Below are 23979 nucleotides of genomic sequence, written 5' to 3' on the forward strand. Positions count from 1 at the left end.
GGTGCTAATACATTTCAGATGTGGCTGTATTTTATGTTTTATGAAGACCCGAATGCAGCAGCTAATGGAGATCCTAATAAACTATACTAAACCGTTATACTTCAAGACTAGCAAGCATACACATTTTCTTTAGGAAATGTCCTTTTCTAGTTTCACTATCTTCATATTATTTCTATCAGCCATGGTTGGCCTATGCAAAACTTTCTCCATGATATCTACATTATTTACATACTCCTCTTCGTTCCTGGAGGACATGGGGCCTGACATCCACATTACTGTTCACATTGACATGAGGCTCATCTCGGCACCCACAACCAAATGTTTAGAATAACGAGCCACAATCCCTCTTCATTGGAGCATACAATATACCATTGTATTCAAATTACACTTGTTGTATGTTGATCCACTAGGTTTACAGTTAGATTGGAGGACAATATGTGGCTGTTGATATTGACATATTGCTGACACAATAGGAAATAAATATGCTATTGGTGAGCTAATATGTTGAATGTTTCCGTCAAAGCAGAAAGCTCTAGGCTTTGGGGGATTTTTACATGGCTAATGGCTAAATCGACAGGTGGGCTAAATCAACAGGTTAGCCAGGCTACACAGGTATTTCTTCTCTGAGGTGTTCCCGCCAAAATGTGTATTTTCTTTTGCCTGGGGTATTTTGGTCGTCATTCTGACCATCCCATTGGTCGGGCTGTGACCTATTTGAGAACTTCTGCGGAATTGGGGGAAGAGGGAGGTGGCTGCGGTGTTCCAAACAATTTGGAAGGGAGTGACCCATGAGGGTGTATTTGGGTATAAACAGCACCGTTTGTGCAACTTTCCTGACCATCTGTACAAGAGAAGGGAGCATTTCGAAGTGCGGAGGAAGACAGGCTGTGTACCACAGCTATGGCCATGGCTCTCAACTTACTTTACCTTGTATTGATCACATCAGTGATTTTACAAACTGCGACATCGAGCACCTTCAAAGAATCGTAAGTAAGCTACAAAACATTTGATGTAGTAGGCAGTAGATTAAACTCACAACCAGCTATGTTTATTTACATACCTGATTGCATGCAACAGACTTCAAATTGAGATATTAATTCTACTCTGTTTTCTGCACACTATGCACGTGCAGGTGGAGGATAGCTCATCACTCATTTGAAGACTATCATGCTCGCTCGCTCGCTCGCTCTCTCTCTCTCTCTCTCTCTCAGTGCATGTGAGGCTTTTCATATCTTATGAGACATGCTGGCAAATAGGCCTATAGATTTTTGGGTTGCAAATCCAACATGTGATAGACTTGATATATGCATATGAGAGACGTTGACAGACACTGCCCTCCTATTAGTGTACGTTCCTCTGTGCAATCATCCCAAGACGTGGTTGACAGACCATCAAAACAACTCATTGGTATTCATTCCCTCAAACACTGTCCAAAACAGAATGAATTGTGTCCTCCATGTCTCATTGGTTGGCCTGAGTGGGGCACATAGCCAGAGACGATTTAAGGTCACTTTGTCCCCAGCTTTAAAACATCAGTAGGCTACAAAGGAACAAAAGAGCAGAATGATGACTACACTGCCACTTAAGTATTATTACCACAGCTGCATTCATGCTGGCTCTTCTTCCCTCTTTCCCCTTTTAGGATTTACCTGGTGACGGTCAGCTCGGAGGTGGTAGGAGGGACCACAGAGAAACTTTGTGCTCAGGTCCACCAAGCCACAGAGCCTCTGTTGTTGAAGGTGTTGATGAAGATGGAGGGTGGCAGCAGCACCATTCTACTGGAGGAAGCCATAAGACAGGACTTCTATCGCTGCACCTCCTTCCAGGTTAGCTGCAACTGTGCTGCGTTCAGCAGGCTACAACGTTGTGGAACGCTCTGATAGAAATATATTATGTAGAACCAACATGTCTCTCTGAGGCATAATAAGTAGTCAAGCCAGCTCTATCTATGACATTTCTAACTGCAAAGTTCCACAACGATGTGATCTACCATAGATCATGATCTACTATAATACTTTAGAAACTCCTGCAATCTTTGACTCTTCTTCTGTACTGATCATCATCTAAACAAAATACTATTCTTACTAGACTCAAGCTAGTTATGCACATTCATTCAACATATTCATTTCAGTCTTTTATTCTGAATAGTTTGGTTGTAACTCAGTCATGTTGTGTGGAATTCAACTTGGATTCCAGGCTGGGTGCTGTATGCAAAATGATACGACCTATGAAAGGCAATAGGTGTTATTTTGATCATAGTTCGCTACGCCCTCTGTTCTCAAGCTACTCAGTCAGGAGAGCCAAGCTATGGTTAGGAGCTAGAGAATTGTAGAACTTCTAACAAGCTTCCATTGTTCTGTTCTTCATGTTGTAGGTACCCCCAGTGAAGGTTGACAGTGTGGCCACTGTCCATGTTAGCGTCAAGGGGAGGAAGGAGGAGATGAGCAAAAACACCAAGATCCTTATCAAGGCCAAAAGTTTCCTCACCATTTTCCAGACAGACAAACCAGTCTACAAACCTGGACAGACAGGTAGTTATATAAATTATTTGATAAATACTGAAACTGACCCTTCCTGAGTTATTACTTGTAAATGTACTAAACTGCCCCTTTTCGTCTAGGCCTACTGTTAATAATGTTGACAGTATACTTGTGAGGCCATAAGCTTGAGGAAAGGTCATTACTGAAATTGATGATGGATATAATGTACACTGTATATAGACAAATGTTTCTACTGCTTTTCCAGTCAAGTTCCGAATCGTATCGCTGGATGCCAGTTTCTTGTCATTCAAACAGATGGTAAGTTACTCTTTCAGTGTAAGTTCAATAAAAATAAAGTTACTCTTTCAAAGCATTTTTAAGTTTGGTTGAACAGGACAGCCCAGTGTTAGTCAGCATTGTAACATTCTAGGGAGGTGCTGTGTCATTTTGGGAGAGGTTTACTGTAGTTGAGTAAGGAAGCGAAGTGATAGAGCAATGGTTTCATCCTGTTGCAGTCCCATTTTGATGATTCAGTGGGGCAGTGAGACAGACAGTGTGTGTAGGTGGCTCAGCAAACATGTGGTCAGTTCATTTGGCCTGGCTGTTTGATCAGAGCATCTGAATCAACATGAGCTCAAGGCCTTCTCTGTACTGTAACTCCGTAGAAAAAGATGCCTGTATGGTAGAAACTGTTTTGGAAAGTCGTGAAATTCATGTTTTGAACCCCTTTCCTGTAGGCCTACTGTAAAAACTATTTTGGGAAGTAAAAAAAAAATCATACATTTTTGGGGCCCAATATAAATGCTGAATGTTTTTTCTCTTTTTTAGTATCAAACAGTGGAACTTCAGGTGAGACTCATTCAAATCTATCGCACCTAAAAACCAAAGCTGCATATCACATGAGCAATAATAATGACATGATCTCCCTTCAAAAATATGGCCTGCCAATATGTACTGCGGCATGAATTGATACAATGCCTATCTCTATAACAAAAATACCTTCCTTCAATCTACTATGAATCTGTATACAGGACCCCAACTCCAACCGCATTGCTCAGTGGTTGAACCAGTCAACAGTGAGTGGAATTCTGGACCTGTCACACTCCATGTCTACAGAGGCAATGCTGGGAAGTTATATCATCACTGCATGGAATGAGAAGGGAGAAAAAACCTCCCAAAACTTTGACATCAAAGAATATGGTGAGGAAATGTTCTATCTGATGATTACATTGTGGTCTGTAATTTTGTTTTTGGTGTAGTCCAACAGACAATGAGGAAGTAATATCGATATGTATTTTTTACAGTGTTGCCCAAGTATGAGGTGAAAGTCCATCTTCCCCAAACAATAACTATTCTGGACAAGCAAGCAACACTGAGAGTTTGTGGAAAGTAAGTGAATAAGATGATCGAGCATGATAGACAATAAGATGATCATTTAAACTGGGACATTTTATGGACAGAATATTAAGACTTAATTTGTGTGTTGCATAGACTATACTTTATAGATACTGTCCCATGTTTGATACTTGCTCATGTTCATAGCTGTTTCTATTTTTGCAACACACGTGTTTGCCATTATTGAATTGTCATTCTTCTGGTGACTTTGTTTCTAGATACACTTATGGAAAACCAGTGATGGGGTCTGTCACGGCGAAAGTTTGCAGAAATGCCATTCAATATTACTGGTTATATGATAATAGCAATATCTGTGAGTTGTATCTCATGAAAGTAAGTATTTTTTATTCTTGTCACGCTAAATTATTAGATTATGAAGAACACTCACTGTTGGGAAAATGTTGAGGTTTATGGAAGCATGTTATTGTAGCCGAGCTAAGCTGACCTACAACAACTGTTCTCATTCACCCTAGACCGACAAAACTGGTTGTGCAACCAAAATGATCGACTTGACCGAGTTCGGTCTAAATCAATCTTTTGGGGACTTTGAAGTGGAGACTGAGATGGAGGAATATGGAACGGGTAGGAGAGAACTTTATCTTTAACGTAGAGGTGTTTACATGCTCAACTGTTGACCTCTAACCCTTGCCTGTGTTCTCTCCAGGGGTCATCCTTAAAGGTAGTGGCAAGGCAAGCTTCACCAATGTCATCATAACTGTTAGTTTTGAGGACGTGCCCCAAGCATATAAACCAGGGATTGCATACGAGGGGAAGGTGAGGACAAAATATATAAACAAATGCCTTTTTAATAACACTGCACGGAAACGGATTGCTCAGAAAAATCTTTGTGAAAGAAGTTGTGATACATTTTAGCTTATCATTTGGAGCATCTAACCATGCTTTTGATGTGTTTTATGCAATGGGAGTGTACATTTAGTATATTGGATGTCTGCAGTCATCCTGTCCTGTGTTTTCAGATCAAAGTGACTGGTCCAGACTCTACTCCCGTTCCCAATGAGCCTGTGTATCTCTTCCTACAAAACAGTATCACATCTGAGAAATGGACTCTCACAACAGACAGCAAGGGCATTGCTTCTTTCTCTCTAGACACTTCTCTATGGAGTTCTGAGTCTGTGTCTCTGTCGGTCAGTTTTCACTCACTCACTCATGTTTTACTCTATTAAATATTTAATGATATATTATTTAAACATGAAATTGTTTGTTCTGACTGAGATCATTAATTTTTCCTGTTGTATTCTCCAAGATTTTACAATGTTCTGTATTTCTTGAACCAGGCTCGCTATCAAAATGTTGAGGAGGATTATCCGTACGAGCAGGGTCTGCGTAGACCAGTATATACATCCGCTTACCATTTGGCAAGGAAATTCTATTCCAGGAGCAAGAGCTTTGTGAAGATAATGCAGGGCGAAGGGAAGTTCTCCTGTGAGAAAAACGGTATTGTTTTTGCTCGCTACATCATCCAAGGGGTGGCGCTGATAAAGGGACAGAAGACCCTCGACTTTTTCTATCTGGTAAGGTTAAAGGGATGTTCCACTCAAAATACAACCTAACATGATTTTTTGTTGATTCCACCAGAAAGTTTTGGAATATATATTTGACTTACTTTGGTATTTGATTGTTATATTATGTTTTGTCTGGAAATGTTTTAAGAATGGCTTGGGAAAACCATAGAGTACTTGACTTCCAGTTGAATATTTCATCATGGGTGATACACAGTAATATATCACTTTACTAATGCATTAACTTGAAGATATTTGTAGCAGATCTCCAGGTTTTGGCCAATGTTCCTGTCTCCCTGGGTCTTTCTCTGGTTATTAATGTTGATGATACCACTTGGCTGTCTCTTATGTCCCAGGTTATATCTAGAGGCAGCATTCAGCAGCATGGCCGTATTCCTGTGATCGTTAAAGAAGGAAAAGGTAAATAAATTGGTCTTGGATTCTCCTGAATCCTTTCTGACATGTTCTTACTGCATAGTGCACAGTATATTTCAATTTCATAGACTAGTCACAAAACACGATGTCTGTATTGGATGATTGGTGGTTTACGGTGACTTAATGTCAATCCCATTGTCCGTCTCTCATGTTAGTAAACCAAGGGGAGCTGACGCTCTCGCTGCAGCGGATGCCTGAGCTGACCCCTTTTGCCCAGGTGGTGGTGTACACCATGCTGCCTGATGGGGAGGCAGTAGCAGACAGCCAAGACTTCCCCATTCACCTCTGCCTGAAAAACAAGGTAAGCAACTAGGCATCTTTCGCCAGCTACATGAGATGTCAAAATGTGATATATTGGGGCAACATGCACTACGATCGATTTCCAAAATGACTTTGCATCAGACTATGATATGAAATCCTTCAACTGCACCTTTTGGATCATTACCAATCCGTTAAATAAACGTTGCGAGCTACAAAAAAAATTTCTAGCTTTCAAATAGGCACATTCTACTCTTCTCCTCTCCCCTGCAACTCTTCCCGGGTCTTTAGTGTACACGAGAATATAGTGCAATATGTTTTCTGGCAATATATCTGGTTATATAATGGTTAATAAACAACTTTGTAAAAAATGTTTAATCAAATTCAGTTGTATATTTTCCAAAATTATGTTTTCTCAGTTTAAATGTTCCTGTTTTGAATTTTTGTTTGTTTTTCACTCTCAAAATTACAATTGTTAATACAGATACAACGAAATTGTATGTTCTGAGTCCATGTCAATGCTTAAATCACATCTGAATACAATTTTCTTAAGGTCTGGAAGAAAACTAACAAATTTAGATTTTTTTCCTCTTTAATTGCGCATCTGGTCCTTGTCGCGACGTGACTTCCATTAATATGATGACTGTTATTCATCAAATCAATTAACTATGTTTAATTGTTACTCGATTAAATTAATAATTAGGAATTTGTGGCACCACGGAAGGAGTTGAAAACTAGTTACCATCTCCTGAATTAAACTCTTAGAAGATACAGTGGGGGAAAAAAGTATTTAGTCAGCCACCAATTGTGCAAGTTCTCCCACTTAAAAAGATGAGAGAGGCCTGTAATTTTCATCATAGGTACACGTCAACTATGACAGACAAATTGAGAAAAAAAATCCAGAAAATCACATTGTAGGGTTTTTTATGAATTTATTTGCAAATTATGGTGAAAAATAAGTATTTGGTCACCTACAAACAAGTAAGATTTCTGGCTCTCACAGACCTGTAACTTCTTCTTTAAGAGGCTCCTCTGTCCTCCACTCGTTACCTGTATTAATGGCACCTGTTTGAACTTGTTATCAGTATAAAAGACACCTGTCCACAACCTCAAACAGTCACACTCCAAACTCCACTATGGCCAAGACCAAAGAGCTGTCAAAGGACACCAGAAACAAAATTGTAGACCTGCACCAGGCTGGGAAGACTGAATCTGCAATAGGTAAGCAGCTTGGTTTGAGGAAATCAACTGTGGGAGCAATTATTAGGAAATGGAAGACATACAAGACCACTGATAATCTCCCTCGATCTGGGGCTCCACACAAGATCTCACCCCGTGGGGTCAAAATGATCACAAGAACGGTGAGCAAAAATCCCAGAACCACACGGGGGGACTTAGTGAATGACCTGCAGAGAGCTGGGACGAAAGTAACAAAGCCTACCATCAGTAACACACTACGCCGCCAGGGACTCAAATCCTGCAGTGCAAGACATGTCCCCCTGCTTAAGCCAGTACATGTCCAGGCCCGTCTGAAGTTTGCTAGAGTGCATTTGGATGATCCAGAAGAGGATTGGGAGAATGTCATATGGTCAGATGAAACCAAAATAGAACTTTTTGGTAAAAACTCAACTCGTCGTGTTTGGAGGACAAAGAATGCTGAGTTGCATCCAAAGAACACCATACCTACTGTGAAGCATGGGGGTGGAAACATCATGCATTGAGGCTGTTTTTCTGCAAAGGGACCAGGATGACTGATCCGTGTAAAGGAAAGAATGAATGGGGCCATGTATCATGAGACTTTGAGTGAAAACCTCCTTCCATCAGCAAGGGCATTGAAGATGAAACGTGGCTGGGTCTTTCAGCATGACAATGATCCCAAACACACCGCCCGGGCAACGAAGGAGTGGCTTCGTAAGAAGCATTTCAAGGTCCTGGAGTGGCCTAGCCAGTCTCCAGATCTCAACCCCATAGAAAATCTTTGGAGGGAGTTGAAAGTCCGTGTTGCCCAGCGACAGCCCCAAAACATCACTGCTCTAGAGGAGATCTGCATGGAGGAATGGGCCAAAATACCAGCAACAGTGTGTGAAAACCTTGTGAAGACTTACAGAAAACGTTTGACCTGTGTCATTGCCAACAAAGGGTATATAACAAAGTATTGAGAAACTTTTGTTATTGACCAAATACTTATTTTCCACCATAATTTGCAAATAAATTCATAAAAAATCCTACAATGTGATTTTCTGGATTTTTTTTCTTCTCATTTTGTCTGTCATAATTGATGTGTACCTATGATGAAAATTACAGGCTTCTCTCATCTTATTAAGTGGGAGAACTTGCACAATTGGTGGCTGACTAAATACTTTTTTCCCCCACTGTATATATGTTATATATCGGTAAGTCACTTATTAAATCATTACCTCATCAGTCTCATTCTGAACCTCGCATAATCCTTGAACCTGCAAGAACCCTAACCTTATTGATGAATCAGTAATACACAAATTGGCTTAATTATTTATTTACTAACTAACTAAATAATAACACAGAATACAGAAACACACACACACAGTATAGGTTATTGATTACTAATGTAATACAATGAAAACAGGTCTCTAGTGGACTGGACTAACAATAGCATGACTCCTTGGTTAGGGGAAGGAGGGGTCAATAGAAAGAGAGTGAATGGGAGAGACAGAGATTCAACTTATCGTTGTTACATTTGGAAACCACCGCTCATTCGGATAAGAAATGCAATGTATATATTTACACGTAGCTGTCCTTGATCGTCGTCTCTCTGTTGAACCACTTTCTCAAAAAGGGTTTGAGTGTCCTATCCCACTTCGGTGAGACTCGGCTTGTCTTCGAATGGAGTGTTCGTTAGATAGATACTTCAGCTGTACCAACGGTTGTCTGAGAGGGATTGTCCTTCCCAACTCGTGTCTTTAGTGAAAGTTCTAGACACTTTACATGTACAGCTGCAGACTGATATGATAAGGTCTAGTGCGTGGTCTTCTTCTCATGTAGAGATTGAGAGTTTCAGAGTTTCTCCATTTCAAACGTATGGACTACCGTCTCACGTTTTCTGCTCTTTCTGGTCCAACCATTCTAAGCCGTGTAGCCACTGCTCCGCACTTCCTGGTCTGAATGTACATTTAGTTCCCAAGGCTTTTATCCTTGGGTAAAAAGGGGCATTCCATCACGCCGACCAAATGTCTGCTCACTTGGGTGTGGTTACTGACTGGCAAAAGTTTCTATGAAAAACAATTATATCATTTAGAAGGCTAAAATCACGTTGCTATCTTCACAAACATATTCTCATACTTATTTTATACAACATTTAGATGCAAACCTGATAACTGGAACGTGTACACTTTCAGAGATACAGTTATTTAGTAATACCATCCTTAATGACATGTCAACGATGTAGTGATGGTGTGGTGGGGAATCAGGCGCAGAAGCAGAGGTACAGTCCAACAAGACTTTACTATGCAAAAATAATCCACAAACGGCAGGAGGCCAAACAGACGCGCACAGGCGTCAACACACGATCGCACGAAAACACAGTGCGCAAAACTCTCCTAAACAGAGGAGGACACTACTAATCCTGGCGTACTGGAAAAATAACACAGCTACGCAACCATCTGACAAGCGACAATACACACAACACTATACACACAAACAGGGAACTAAATAGGGTGCATAATGAGACCTAACACAAAACAGGTGTGGCTAACAGACAAAACTAATCAAACAGGAAACACAGAACATAGAACGGTGGCAGCTAGAATTCCGGAGACGACGAACGCCGAAGCCTGCCCGAACAAGGGAGAGAGGCAGCCTCGGCCGAAACCGTGACAGTACCCCCCCCTTGACGCGCGGCTCCAGACGCGCGCCGACTCCGGCCTTGGGGACGACCCGGAGGCCGCGGCGCAGGGCGCGTCGGATACCCCCGATGGAATTCCGTCAGGAGCGACGGGTCCAAAATGTCTCTCCTCGGCACCCAGCACCGCTCCTCCGGACCGTACCCCTCCCACTCCACTAGATACTGAAGACCCCCCCTCCGACGTCTAGAATCCAAGATGGATTTCACGGTGTACGCCGGTGCCCCCTCGATGTCCAACGGGGGCGGAGGAGTCTCCAAGATCTCATGTTCTTGGAGTGGGCCCGCTACCACCGGCCTGAGAAGGGACACATGGAACGAGGGGTTAATACACTTATACTCCACTGGTAACTGTAATCTATAACAAACCTCGTTCAACCTTCTCAGGACTTTAAATGGCCCCACAAACCGCCGACCCAGTTTCCGACAGGGCAGGCGGAGGGGCAGGTTTCTGGCAGAGAGCCAGACTCGATCTCCAGGTGCGTACACAGGCCCCTCACTGCGGTGTAGGTCGGCGCTCGTCTTCTGTCGACGTATGGCACGCTGCAGATGGACGTGTGCAGCGTTCCACGTCTCCTCCGAGCGCCGCACCCACTCATCCACAGCGGGGGCCTCGATCTGGCTCTCATGCCATGGTGCCAGAACCGGCTGGTACCCTAAAACACACTGAAAAGGGGTTAGTTGGGTGGAGGAGTGGCGGAGAGAGTTCTGTGCCATCTCGGCCCAGGGCACATACTTATTTTCCACCATAATTTGCAAATAGATTCATTAAAAATCCTAGAATGTGATTTTCTGGATTTTTTTTCTCAATTTGTCTGTCATAGTTGACGTGTACCTATGATGAAAATTACAGGCCTCTCTCATCTTTTTAAGTGGGAGAACTTGCACAATTGGTGGCTGACTAAATACTTTTTTCACCCACTGTATTTAAACATAGCTGTGATGTGTCCCCCTTTTCTCCTCTCCAGGTGTCCCTGAAGTTCTCGTCTCTCCAGGAGTTGCCAGGGGAGAAGACCTCTCTGAGCCTCCAGGCCCACCCAGGGTCTCTGTGTTCTCTCAGGGCCATCGACCAGAGTGTGCTGCTGCTGCAGCCTGAAAAGGAGCTCAGCCTAGACTCTGTACGTTCTCCATGCATGCGTCCCAAATGGCACCCTATTCCGAATGTAGTGAACTACTTTTGACCAAACCCCTTTGAGGCCCTGGTCAAAGGTAGTGCACTATATAGGGAAGACTGTGCCATTTGGGACAGTACACAGCCCATCACATTCACTTACTAACCATTGACTCACCACACTAAGCTGAAGCCTAACCATGATCACACAAATCCTCCTTTGGCATTGTTTTTGTGCACCCATGTGACTTCAAGATAGGATTCGGCTCACTTTCAGCTTCCTCTAACCATGTAACCATCTAACCACTGTCTGATACTTCAAGTTTAGACCTTTTAACTTTTGGGACTATTCCATTGGTTCTCTCAAGCTAAATCGATCGCAGATCAAGTATTTGCTATATGTATTTAACCCAGGTGTTATCCTATGCACTGACCTTGTCCTGACTATGTACTGACCCTGTAACCTCTGACCACTTTCTGATTACACTCTGACCATGCACCGACCACGCTCTGACCGTGTCAAGATGCTGCAGATGATCAAGTCAGTATTACTAGAGGTATATTCCTTCTCTCTCTGCAGGTCTTCAGTCAGCTGCCTGTTCAGAAGTTGTCTGGATATTCATACAGAGTAGAAGACCCTTACCCATGCCTTCGCTATCCTCCAATCATTGAAGAGGAGATGAAGATGCTCTTTCCACCCGTACCTAAACCGGCCGAGCAGTTGGTAGAACCACCTCTACCTGATTGGAAAAAACGCTCATTCTGGTTTGGCCCCAACAACGACGAAAACGATGCCTACAGCGTCTTTAAAGTAAGAAGCTCAAATAAGTTTGCTGTTATTGTCTGTTTGGAATATGGACAATGTATAAATAAATAGTAAGTATGTAAGAGGCTCAGGCTAAAATGGCGTCTTTGTGAAGTAGACACTGAATGAATTATAATAGAATGCAGTCTATGAAGTGAGTTTTCAGAAATAAGTAGAAAGACATATACACAGTATCTACAAAATGGACGGGTTTTACATTGGTTAATGTAATACCCACATCATGATGCAAAACTGAAATACAGGTATGGCCTTTACTCCCTAACACTGTTCATTTTTCTGTACTTTTCATTTTAGGAAGTTGGAATCAAGATCCTGACCAACTCCGACGTGAAAAAACCTTACGACTGTAACACACTCTTTACAATGAAAGACAATGGTATGATAGAAGAGGGTATTACTAACTGTAAGTCGCTGTGGATAAGAGCGTCTGCTAAATGACTAAAATGTAAATGTAAATGTATTATATAGAGCCCCATGTATAGAGTGATTGAACGCTAGTCACCTCATATTCTGTGTATATACTGTTGTTTACTCATTGTGTATGATAATACTGTATTCTCGACATGGCTCATCCCAATATAGCTACTACTGTACATACCATTTTCTTTTCCAAATTATATTCTGTCTATACACACCAAGTATTTATATTCTCACTTTAATATATGTACTTGGACTGTTAGCTCTTGATTTCTTGTTTAGATTTTTTTGATTATTGTGTATTTGTATTGTTGGAGCAAGTAACACAAGCATTTCGCTGCACCTGCCATAAAACCTGCAAATCTGTGTACATGACCAATAAACTTTTATTTGATATGCTAATGTCTAAACATTTCTAGTCTCAACCTAATGAAGGATTGGTTTCTATTTACAGTTCGTCCCATGGCCATTAACATGATGCCAAATCTGCCGAGTGCACCAGCCCCTGGAGCCTCTGACGGGCCTATGGAGACCGTCCGCACATACTTCCCTGAGACCTGGATCTGGGACCTGGTGCCTGTGGGGTAAGCATTGTAACATACACTGTATTTGTAGTCCAACACACATCCCTTTTCATGGGGTGCTGGGCTGACAATGCCTACTAATATGGCAAAACTGAAACTACAGGCATGTTTTTGTGCTAGGGGTCGATTTAAGGGGGAAGACGAGTTCATAAAAAAAATAACCTAGTCCTCTATTGAATTTACCATAAATCATGTTTTCTAATGTTAATATAAATTTTGTTTTTATTCAAAATTTCCACACCACCAGAGATACAGGAAAGGTTAATGTTGAGAAGACTGTCCCAGACACCATCACTAAGTGGGCTGCAGGGGCGTTCTGTACTTCCCCAGTGGGTTTTGGCCTGGCTCCCAACACTGGCCTCACTGCCTTCCAACCCTTCTTTGTGAGTCTGACACTGCCCTACTCTGTCATCCGGGGGGAGGTGTTCACACTCAAGGCCACAGTGTTCAACTACCTCTCCAAGTGTATCATGGTAAGCCCTCCCAGTATTGTCACTTTCTTTACCTCTCCAAGTGTATCATGGTAAGCCCTCCCAGTATTGTCTCTTTCTTTACCTCTCCAAGTGTATCATGGTAAGCCCTCCCAGTATTGCCTCTTTCTTTACCTCTCCAAGTGTATCATGGTAAGCCCTCCCAGTATTGCCTATTTCTTTACCTCTCCAGTCCCACTTCATTTGGATAGTCCCTGTAGACCAGGGGTAGGCAACTAGATTCAGCTGCTGGATGATTTTTGTTGGAGTGGTCGGGGGGACGGAAAATAATAATAATAATTTGTACTCTGCTAACTAAGCCCAAAAAGAGGTTGTATTTGAAAATATCTATAGTTTCATACCTTGATTACATTGAGACATGATCACATGTATCTATTTTTTTTAACTTGTGGGAATAATTGGGAATAGATTTCCTAAATTAAACTAAATTTAAGCTGAATTCCTGGTGATTTAAAATATACATATAGTACCAGTCAAAGTCTAGACACACCTACTCATTCAAGGGTTTTTCTTTATTTGTACTATTTTCTACATTGTAGAATAATAGTGAAGACATCAAAACTATTAAATAACACATATGGAATCATGTAGTAAAGTGTTAAACAAATCTAAATATATTTTATATTTTAAATTCTTCAAATAGCCACCCTTTGCCTTGATGACAGCTTTGCACACTCTTGGCATTCTCTCAACCAGCTTCACCTGGAATGCTTTTCCAACAGTCTTGAAGGAGTTCCCACATATGCTGAGCACTTGTTGGCTGCTTTTCCTTCACTCTGCCTTCCGACTCATCCCAAACCATCTCAATTGGGTTGAGGTCGTGGGATTGTGGAGGCCAAGTCATCTGATGCAGCACTTCATCACTCTCCTTCTTGGTAAAATAGCCCTTACACAGCCTGGAAGTGTGTTGGGTCATTGTCCTGTTGAAAAACAAATGATAGTCCCAATAAGCCCAAACCAGATGGGATGGCGTATCACTGCAGAATGCTGTGGTAGCCATGCTGGTTAAGTGTGCCTTGAATTCTAAATAAATCACAGACCGTGTCACCAGCAAAGCACCTCTCACAAAGACACGGCAGTTGGAACCAAAAATCTCCAATTTGGACTCCAGACCAAAGGACACATTTCCACCGGTCTAATTTCCATTGCACGTGTTTCTTGGCCTAAGCAAGTCTCTTCTTCTTATTGGTGTCTTTAGTAGTGGTTCCTTTGTAGCAATTCGACCATGAAGGCCTGATTCACACAGTCCCCTCTGAACAGTTGATGTTGAGATGTGTCTGTGACTTGAACTCTGTGAAGCATTTATTTGGGCTGCATTTTCTGAGGCTGGTAACTCTAATGAACTTATCCTCTGCAGCAGAGGTAACTCTGGGTCTTCCATTACTGTGATGGTCCACATGAGACCTATTTTTATCATAGCGCTGGATGGTTTTTGAGACTGCACTTGAAGAAAATGTCAAATTTCCCGTATTGACTGACCTTCATGTCTTAAAGTAATGATGGACTGCCGTTTCTCTTTGCTTATTTGAGCTGTTCTTGCCATAATATGGACTTGGTCTTTTACCAAATAGGGCTATCTTCTGTATACCCACCCTACCTTGTCACAACACAACTCATTGTCTCAAACGCATTAAGAAGGAAATAAATTCCACAAATTAACTTTTAACAAGGCACACCTGTTAATTGAAATGCCTTACAGGTGACTACCTCATGAAGCTGGTTGAGAGAATGCTAAGAGTGTGAAAAGCTGTCATCAACGCAAAGGGTGGCTATTTGTTTAACACTTTTTTGGTTACTACATGATTCCATATGTGTTATTTCATAGTTTTGATGTCATCACTATTATTCTACAATGTAGAAAATAGTAAAAAAGAAAGAAAGAAAAAACGATTGAATGAGTAGGTGTGTCCAAACTTTTGACTCGTAGAGTATATGTATATATATATATATATATATATATATATATATATATATATATATATATATATATTTGTTTTTACTAACAACTTTGGGGAATCAAAAATAAATCACTTGTGGGCCGGTTTTGGCCCATGAGCCGCCTGTTGCCAACCCCTGCTGTAGACAATCTATAGATGCTCTGACGTTTTAAGGACGCGAGAAGAGGAATCTAGGAAAGACTTGAGATTGACACCATGTGTTTCTCCTAGGTGAAGGTGACTCTAGCTGAGTCGGACCAGTTCACAGCCAGGCCTTGTGAAGGCTGCCAGTACACCCTGTGTCTGTGTGGTGAAGAGAGCAGGACCTTCAAGTGGATCCTCACCCCAACTTCTCTGGGTGAGCCATACAGTATATTCTGTCAATCTATCACAAGGTTCTTGCAATAGACTCCAAATGTACTCCCTACACCTTGGCCCTTGCCCCCTAACCTTTCAATGTTTGCCGATCTGTAAGGTGTTAGAAATATGTTAGAAGCTCCACCACTACACTGCTTATACCCATCCACACCTTTCATTTATGCAAATAGAAAAGGGTTAGGGCCAAAGGCGAGGAGGGGTAGGGAGTGAATTCGAAGCAGTGATGCTTCTGTAGTGCCTTAAGACTGGGTTGTTGACTTCACACAGCTCTCGTCAGACTGAAATTGAAGCAAATTAAATTATTTTTCTGATACACATGGCTCAAATAAATTAATTGTATATATCCTAGCCCTGTAAAGAAATGTTGACAATCACTTGTACTAACAAGTCAAGAGGGATATCTGATGATATGCTCAGAAAGATCTCCCTCGGTGTATCAGTGGCTATCGGAGAAATGGAGGGAGGGAGGGAACGAGGGAGGGAACAAGAGAGGAAGGGAGGGAGAGAGAGGGAGGGAGAGAGGCAGGGAGGGAGGGAAGGAATGAGGGATGTAACAAGGGAGGGAAGGAAGGAAGGAAGGAAGGAAGGAAGGAAGGAAGGAAGGAAGGAAGGAAGGAAGGAAGGAAGGAAGGAAGGAAGGAAGGAAGGAAGGAAGGAAGGAAGGAGGGAAGGAAGGAAGGAAGGAAGGAAGGAAGGAAGGAAGGAAGGAAGGAAGGAAGGAAGGAAGGAAGGAAGGAAGGAAGGAAGGAAGGAACAGTTGAGCCAGGGTACATGAGTGACTGGGAGCAGAGGCTGGAGGAGGAATGGGTAAGAGGGAGCAAGCTGAGGGAGGGGTAGGTTGATGGGTGACTGATCTAGACATGCATGTTAATGTTTCCCTGGCCTGAACTATAGGGGAGGTGAGTTTGAAAGTGAGTGCCGAGGCATTGAAGACTCAGAAGTTCTGCGGCAGCGAAGTGGCCACGGTGCCAGAAAAAGGACGCATTGACACCATTGTGCAAACACTGCTGGTAGAGGTGAGTGTCTGTCTTATATAGAAAGTCCACTGTTCTTTCTCCCACATTGATTAATTGAGATCAAGTTTTCAGTAACACTAGGGCAAGGGTAAAAACAGTAGAATTTGTATTTTCCATTCATTTTGGATTGAGCCGTATAGCTGGACCTACACAACAGACAGCCTGTGATGTAGACTTATCTCGACATTAGTCTACTTTTCAGGTCTAAAACGTTTTATTAACTCTGATTTTGGAGTGAAATGTACCTTTTTAAGTGGTTACCATATAAATTCTATGCTAGAATTAACTTTAGTTGTCATCATTAAACTGTGTTTTATTTTGGTGCTCTTTTACCTGAAGAAAGCCAGTCTTTTCTCAATGTCTATTTCCCTCTAACAGGCCGAGGGAACCCAGGAGACAGTCAGCCACAACGCTCTGCTCTGCCCTGCAGGTTATCTCCTGACCTCTATCAGTCATTTTACTTTCTCATAATTACCCTGATGATTATGTTGACGTGCATTTATATTGGTTTAGATGACAGATACTTTTTAATTGGTTATAACGGTTCTCAAGTCACTCACGGTCTGTCTCGTTTATCTGTCTCGCATCACCAGAGGGCCCAGTGGAGAAGGACATCTCTCTGAAGCTGCCTGAGGTGTTTGTGAAGGGCTCTGCCAAGGCCTCCCTCTCAGTACTGGGTGAGAATACTCCATCTGTTTGGCTGAGTTTTCACACCTAATTCTAAGTTTTATAAAATGTTCAGGATATGTTTTCCATTTTGGTGCAGATGAAGTGTAGGCAAGGATTGTTCATCCCTCTTCATGACGAGGGAAGTGACTATTCAAGTATTCAACCTGCAGATCTATGACTGCCTGAAGGTTATGGGTGATGATAGGGATAAGTATTGGTTAAGGGCTAGGGTAAGAAACAGGGATCTGCCCATTGAATAACAACTGCCATTAACTAGAGACCAATGTTTGATTGATTGTCTCAATGGTTGGTCTCTTTCACCAGGCGACCTGATGGGTCGGGCCATGAAGAACCTGGACAGCCTGTTACAGATGCCCTATGGCTGTGGAGAGCAGAACATGGTGCTGTTTGCGCCCAACATCTACATCCTCAACTACCTGCAGAGCACCAGGCAGCTCACCAAGGAGATCCAGACCAGGGCCACAGGCTTCCTAGAGAGTGGTGAGTGAGCTGGGTCCTGTTCAGTAAGGCACAACATAGCAAAACTGTTTTAAAATATGTTGCAACGAAAAACAAGCATTTATTATCAGACATCCTGCACTCCCTGTTTTACTCAATAAAAATTACAAAATCTTCCTACTGGACACAACCCTGGTGAAATGGACTGCAATGCTTAATGGAATGTTTAATGGAATACATAGAATGCACTGGGATATGACAAGATAATTTGCAGTAAGCCTTGTACTTTTTAAATAATGAGCTGTGATTGAACAGGAGTCTGCAAAGATCAACACTGTCTGACAGTTTGTGATCTGATCATTTCCGTGTGCATCTCACCTCTGACTAGCAACAACCTGTTGTCTATATTTGGCACTAAACCAGTTAACTGCACCTTGCACATATAATAGAAGTCCCTTGAAGGATAATCTGTTTGTTCATTTGGCCATTTGTGTTGCAGGCTACCAGAGAGAGCTAAACTACAAGCATAACGATGGCTCCTACAGTGCCTTTGGGCAGAGTGATGAGTCTGGAAACACCTGGTCAGTTTATTGGAAGTCCACACAGTCATAATAACTTATCTTAGATAATTCGACAATTCCACAAAATATTTGTTCGTTTTTTGAAGTCCTTCTTGAAAATGACATTGGATTAAGGGTGTTACAGTATGTAATCAAGGCAGGAATGTGATCGTCTCCAATCAGTATTAGTATGTGCTGAAGCCAATTATTATTGTGGCAAGTATAGAGTTGGCTTCAGCACATACAGTATGGCTACTAACTTCTGTTATCTAGATTCTATGATCCATAGTTTAGGTAAGGCTCACCACATCTAGTCTTAGTAACTCCAGTGACATCTTTCCCGTGTCCTCTCAGGCTCACCTCCTTTGTGCTGAAGTCCTTTGGCGGGGCCAAGCCCTACATCTTTGTGGACCCCGCCCACATTGCCCAGGCCAAGGCCTGGTTGGCCAGTCACCAGCAGAAGGATGGCTGCATCACGTCAGTGGGGCAACTCTTCCATAACGACATGAAGGTAAAGGGGAATCAGAGCTCAGTTGGTAGTAGTAGTAGTAGGAGGAGGAGGAGGAGGAGGAGGAGGAGGAGGAGTAGTAGTATCTTACTACAGCCACCAAATGTGAAAAGGTAACGTTAAGAGGAGAGATTCAGCAGGAGGTTCTGGTGCAAAAGTGTCCCTTTCTATTTACAGTGCAATGGTGGAGTCGGCATTAAATTCTAGATAACTAACAAACAAAAGACTTGATAACAATACATAGTCTAACATCAAATATGAGTACTTTACATAATTCATATTGCACTGACACCGAGGATAATGTACTGTTCAGCAGGACCTTAGGACCCCACGTGTGCCCCAAAGAAGCACAAAAGTGCACATGCTGAGCACAACAAGAATCCCAAGCATGTTTTAGCCTGTCCTGAGAACACACCACCTCCCCAAAGTGACCTCAGTCTGACTAGTACTGACAGCTTTTGTGTATCTCCAGAACACTACACTTGAATCTGAAGGGCTTAACAGGCCCCCCCCCCCCCCCCCCCCCCCCCCCCCTGTTCTTTATCTTTGTGCAACATATCATGTGAATGTTGTTTTAAACAATGCAATGGTTTTTGCCTGATATCGGTTGATATCAGTTTGATTTTGAAACGCTGTAGCACCTGGGAGTACTGTATGATGTTGGATGAAGTTTACTGTCATCCTTTGGTGTCATAGGGAGGGGTCGGGGATCAAGTGACGCTCACTGCCTACATCACCGCTGCACTGCTGGAGCTGGATGGCAACACTACTGTGAGTTATCACCTTTGACCTTTCTCTCTTTCCATATCCAAGTCTTTTTATATCGATAAATAAGAAGGCCACATTTGGTGCTTTTATCAAAAGATGAACGGCCCTAGTGGATATTTCTGCTTAGCTGTCCAACTAATTCACACAGTTCTTGGAAAACCCATGAACATTTAGCAACTGAAAATATGCATTTCTTATTGGTTGAGGTATTCCCTCCCAGTTTCAATCAGTGTTCCTCTGTTTGGTGCCTAATGACTACAACCCTGTTGTATTTGTATGTGGGTGTGTCAGGACCCCATGGTGGAGAAGAGTCTGGCGTGTCTGAAGGCAGCAGTGTCTGACCAGCTGGAGAACACCTACACCACAGCCCTGCTGTCCTACACATTCACCCTGGCACAAAACCAGGACATGAGGGCCAAGCTCATCACCCACCTGGACAAGATAGCTGCTACCTCGGGTATGTGTCTTGTCTCTTTGTGAAAAAGTCTGTCTGTCGTGAAACAGCCACTGACAATGAAAATGACCACAGGTGGCAATCGACACTGGGAGAGAGCAGAGGCTTCGGGGACGAAGACGGACTCTCTGGAGGTGGAGATTACATCCTACGTGCTGCTGGCGCTGCTCTCAGGCCCCTCCATGCCAGGCTTTGGGCTGGACTACTCCATCGGCATCGTCCGCTGGCTGGCCCAGCAGCAGAACCCCTACGGAGGCTTTGCCTCCACACAGGTACTTTCTTGGTCTGGTAGACATTCATTCACTCTAGCACCTCATCTGCCTATCACTCCTACTGTTAGTACATGGTTAAACATTGATCACAGCAAATACTTATTTTTATATGAAATGTAGCATATTGGACATTGTATTAAAGCATTACAATTTCATAACACAACACATGGATTTCCATGAATCATTGTGCTTCATTTTACATTATTAATATGTATTACTTTGTTATATTGATTTTCTCCATCCATACCAAAGCTATAGTCATCCAGATTGGTTTTTGCAACAGTATCTCTCTCTTCTTCCCCTGCCACCAGGACACAGTGGTAGCGCTGCAGGCCCTGGCCAAGTACGCTACTGCCACCTTCAGTCCAGAGGGCGCCAGTACAGTCAGTGTGAGCTCGGCCGGAGGCCTGAAGATGGAGTTCACCGTAAATCAGAACAACAGGCTGCTCTATCAGGAGGAGCAGCTGAAGGAGGTCCCTGGGGACTACAACATCAAGGCTCAGGGCAAGAGCTGCGTGTTTGTGCAGGTCAGGCTCCAGTCATTTGCCCTTTGCTGCCTCTCAGTACATGCAGTATTGAGTGTCTGGTTTGTGTTCAGTAGGGCACATTGTTGCACAAAAACGAACGTTTCAACCCTAGAGTGTCAGCACTAACGGAAATGCATATGTACTGTACATTGACATGTGGAAGTTGATTTCATGCATCTCAATGGTATTGTCTCTGTTGTCTTTTCAGATTGCCATGCACTACAATATTCCCCCTCCTCCTGACTTCTCTGCTTTCAACATCTCAACACAGACACTGGGGAAATGCGACGGCACTAAAAAATCTCTGATAGTGTCTGTGGATGTCAGGTACAGTGGTATTCCTTTTAACCTTGAAATAGCAACTGACTGATTCTGGTAGGACACCAAAAAAAGTGACTGAACCACTAGTGTGAAGATGTATTTGATGCGAACATATTTAAGATTATATTTTACCTTAATCTGACCCGGTGTGACTGACAGGTACAACGGTCGGCGAGAAGAGACCAACATGGTGATCATCAATGTCAAGCTTCTCTCCGGCTTCGTCCTGGACAAGTCCTCCCTCAAGCCTGTGAGTCAATAAGAGAACCTCAGTTGAAGGGAACACACATATAGTTTAATCAGGGCCAGGATTTTTACCAGTTTGGGGAACACTCCTGGCCCTAAGTATAATACCCTCCAGGATGACTTGATGTATATTAATGATAATGGCATCTGTTCTAATTGTAAGTATTCTCAATGCCAGTGGTTGTCCTTTGAACATATCAGTTCTACTGTCCATGACAATGTTAACCTGTGTTCTGTTCTTCCAGTTGAAAAATGACCCCAATGTCAAACGAGTTGACCTGGAGGAAGGACATGTCATCATCTACCTAGATGGGGTAGGATCATGAATCATAAATGTTGCGTCTAAACAGGGTGCTGTCTTTATCGGTTACAGAAAACCTAGTTGGATGTGGTCTCATTTGCATCCACACACTGGATTTAACTTGAACAGTAACATCAATGTAAGACAGTAGTGGATGTTTTATACAGTACCACTATATGAATCTAGAACATTGAACTTCAGTGTCAAATGTATTATTCCTTTATTCCAGCTTAAGAAGAAGGAAACTAAGACCTACAGCCTGGCCATAGAGGAGGATGTGCCTGTGAGGAATCTGAAACCAGCTGTGGTGAAAGTGTATGACTATTACCAGACAAGTAAGAATTCCATCTAACGCAGACAGTGAAATGTGTATGGTTGCCAAAAATCCGGGAACTTTAAATTCCCTGGTTTTCCCAAAATCCCGGTTGGAGGATTCACAGAAACAGGAGGGAATAAGCAGAATATCTGGGATCCTCCAACCAGGAGTTCTGGAAAACCAGGGAATTTCATTAAAGTTCCCGGAATTTTGCAACCCTAGAAACGTGATCTCATGCGCAGCAAACATTGTGCTCCCCAAGGGTTATCATGAAAAACTGGTACTCTTTCTCAAATGGAAAAAGATTGCAACACCCGAAACTAGATATATTAGACCACAAATGTCAAAGTCATTCCACGGAGGGCTGAGTGTCTGTGGGTTTTCGCTCCTCCCTTGTAATTGATTGATGAATTAAGGTCACTAATTAGTAAGGATCTCCCCTCACCTGGTTGTCTAGGTCTTAATTGAAAGGACAAACCAAAAACCAGCAGACACTCGGCCCTCCATTTAATGAGTTTGACACCCTGTATCAAAACGTGTTAGCTTTTAATAGAAGAGCACAAATATATATATATATATATATATATATATATATATATATATATATATATATATATATATAATTTTCAATTCATGGTGCTCTTCTATTAAAAGCTAACACGTTTATATATGCTTTTTTTCTCTAATGCAAGAATACCGGTTTCTATTAACCAGTTTCCAAACCACCCCATTCTTTCTGAAATATTTGGTGGCACTGGCATACCCGTCTAGGTTACGTACATAACTCTGGTTCCCTGAAGAAGGAAAAGAGACATCACCAGTATGGGCCCATTGGTTCACCCCTGAAGTGGGAGTTTAATGATGTTGACTGACTGAAAGGGAAGTAAAGTTAGCATTAGAAAGGAACTGACTTCTGCATTCCCATCTGTTCTGTTCTCAGGTGATGAAGCTGTGAGTGAATACAGCTCCCCATGTGCAGAGAGTAAGTACACAACAACCTTTCTATAACCAAACCTATGTCTCATACTTCTGTTTGTTTTGAGTTTGTGAAATTAGCCTAACAAACTGACAAATGTAGATATGAAGATTTATATGTTCACTGTTTTATAGGGAGTCAAATCCTAGGACAAGCAGGGAATTTTCTATTTATGTTTGTCATTTTCACAGGCGCCAGTCAATGAAGTGTGAAAGACAGAGAGCCAATCACAAGCTGACTGGACCAGGGCTCAACCCATTGCTTTCCTATCTTGGAAGTCATGTTTTTTAGGCAGAGCTCATAGAACCTCTACATTTATTTGATTTGATGCTTACAGTTCATGGTACCACATTGACCAACTTGTGATCCGTTTTGAACATGAAAAGATTAAAACAATTTTTTAGGTTGTTTTAATAGATGGGCTTATATGGGTCTTAGGATTTTACCTTTAATTCAGTTTTGTTTTGTTACTTTGATTTGTGCTAACACGTCACAACCTGCTGTTGTAACCCTAAACCTGCTATTACTAATGTGATTGTGTCACGCCCTGGCTCTGGGGACTCTTAAATGTTGAGCCAGGGTGTGGACTTGTTATGTTTAGTTTTCATTGGGTCTGTTCTAGATCGTTCATATCTATGTTGGCCAGGGTGGTTCCCAATCAGAGACAGCTGTAGCTCGTTGTCTCTGATTGGGGACAATACTTAGGCAGCCTTTTGGCACTTTAGTATTGTGGGATCTTGTTCTGTATAGGTTTGTGTTGGTGAACCTTTAGACTTCACGTATCGTTTTGTTGTTGGTGTAAAGTACTCATTAAAAGATGTATGCCTATCACGCTGCACCTTGGTCTGCCTCTTACAACGATCGTGACAGATTGTGA

General features: G+C 42.3%; 1 protein-coding gene across 1 annotated transcript; it reads left to right on the plus strand.

The window, feature by feature from the left end:
* The first annotated feature begins 1662 nt into the window (after positions 1–1662).
* Positions 1663–23916, plus strand: LOC311101882 (alpha-2-macroglobulin-like). Its single transcript, XM_084143116.1, has 35 exons — positions 1663–1826; positions 2375–2531; positions 2746–2798; positions 3309–3329; positions 3512–3680; positions 3785–3869; positions 4094–4208; positions 4349–4457; positions 4540–4649; positions 4853–5020; positions 5171–5407; positions 5752–5815; positions 5986–6131; positions 10934–11083; positions 11657–11887; positions 12197–12278; positions 12774–12903; positions 13151–13376; positions 15563–15689; positions 16604–16725; positions 17104–17155; positions 17319–17402; positions 17719–17895; positions 18353–18434; positions 18768–18924; positions 19618–19692; positions 19981–20146; positions 20219–20415; positions 20727–20942; positions 21151–21269; positions 21423–21513; positions 21755–21823; positions 22040–22145; positions 23067–23108; positions 23294–23916. The coding sequence occupies exons 1-35, from the start codon at positions 1746–1748 to the stop codon at positions 23305–23307; spliced, it is 4230 nt and encodes a 1409-aa protein (XP_083999242.1). The 5' UTR covers positions 1663–1745; the 3' UTR covers positions 23308–23916.
* The last annotated feature ends 63 nt before the right edge of the window (positions 23917–23979 follow it).

The sequence above is a fragment of the Coregonus lavaretus genome (assembly GCF_964263955.1).
Source record: "Coregonus lavaretus genome assembly, chromosome: 26".
Taxonomy (NCBI): Eukaryota; Metazoa; Chordata; class Actinopteri; order Salmoniformes; family Salmonidae; genus Coregonus; species Coregonus lavaretus.

Excerpts from the sequence above, each read along its gene's own strand:
- LOC311101882 (XM_084143116.1), top strand. The coding sequence starts at position 1,746 with ATGAAGATGGAGGGTGGCAGCAGCACCATTCTACTGGAGGAAGCCATA. Across the intron at positions 1,827-2,374 it reads ATCGCTGCACCTCCTTCCAG|GTACCCCCAGTGAAGGTTGA; the intron begins GTTAGCTGCAAC and ends TTCATGTTGTAG. Across the intron at positions 18,435-18,767 it reads GATGAGTCTGGAAACACCTG|GCTCACCTCCTTTGTGCTGA; the intron begins GTCAGTTTATTG and ends GTGTCCTCTCAG.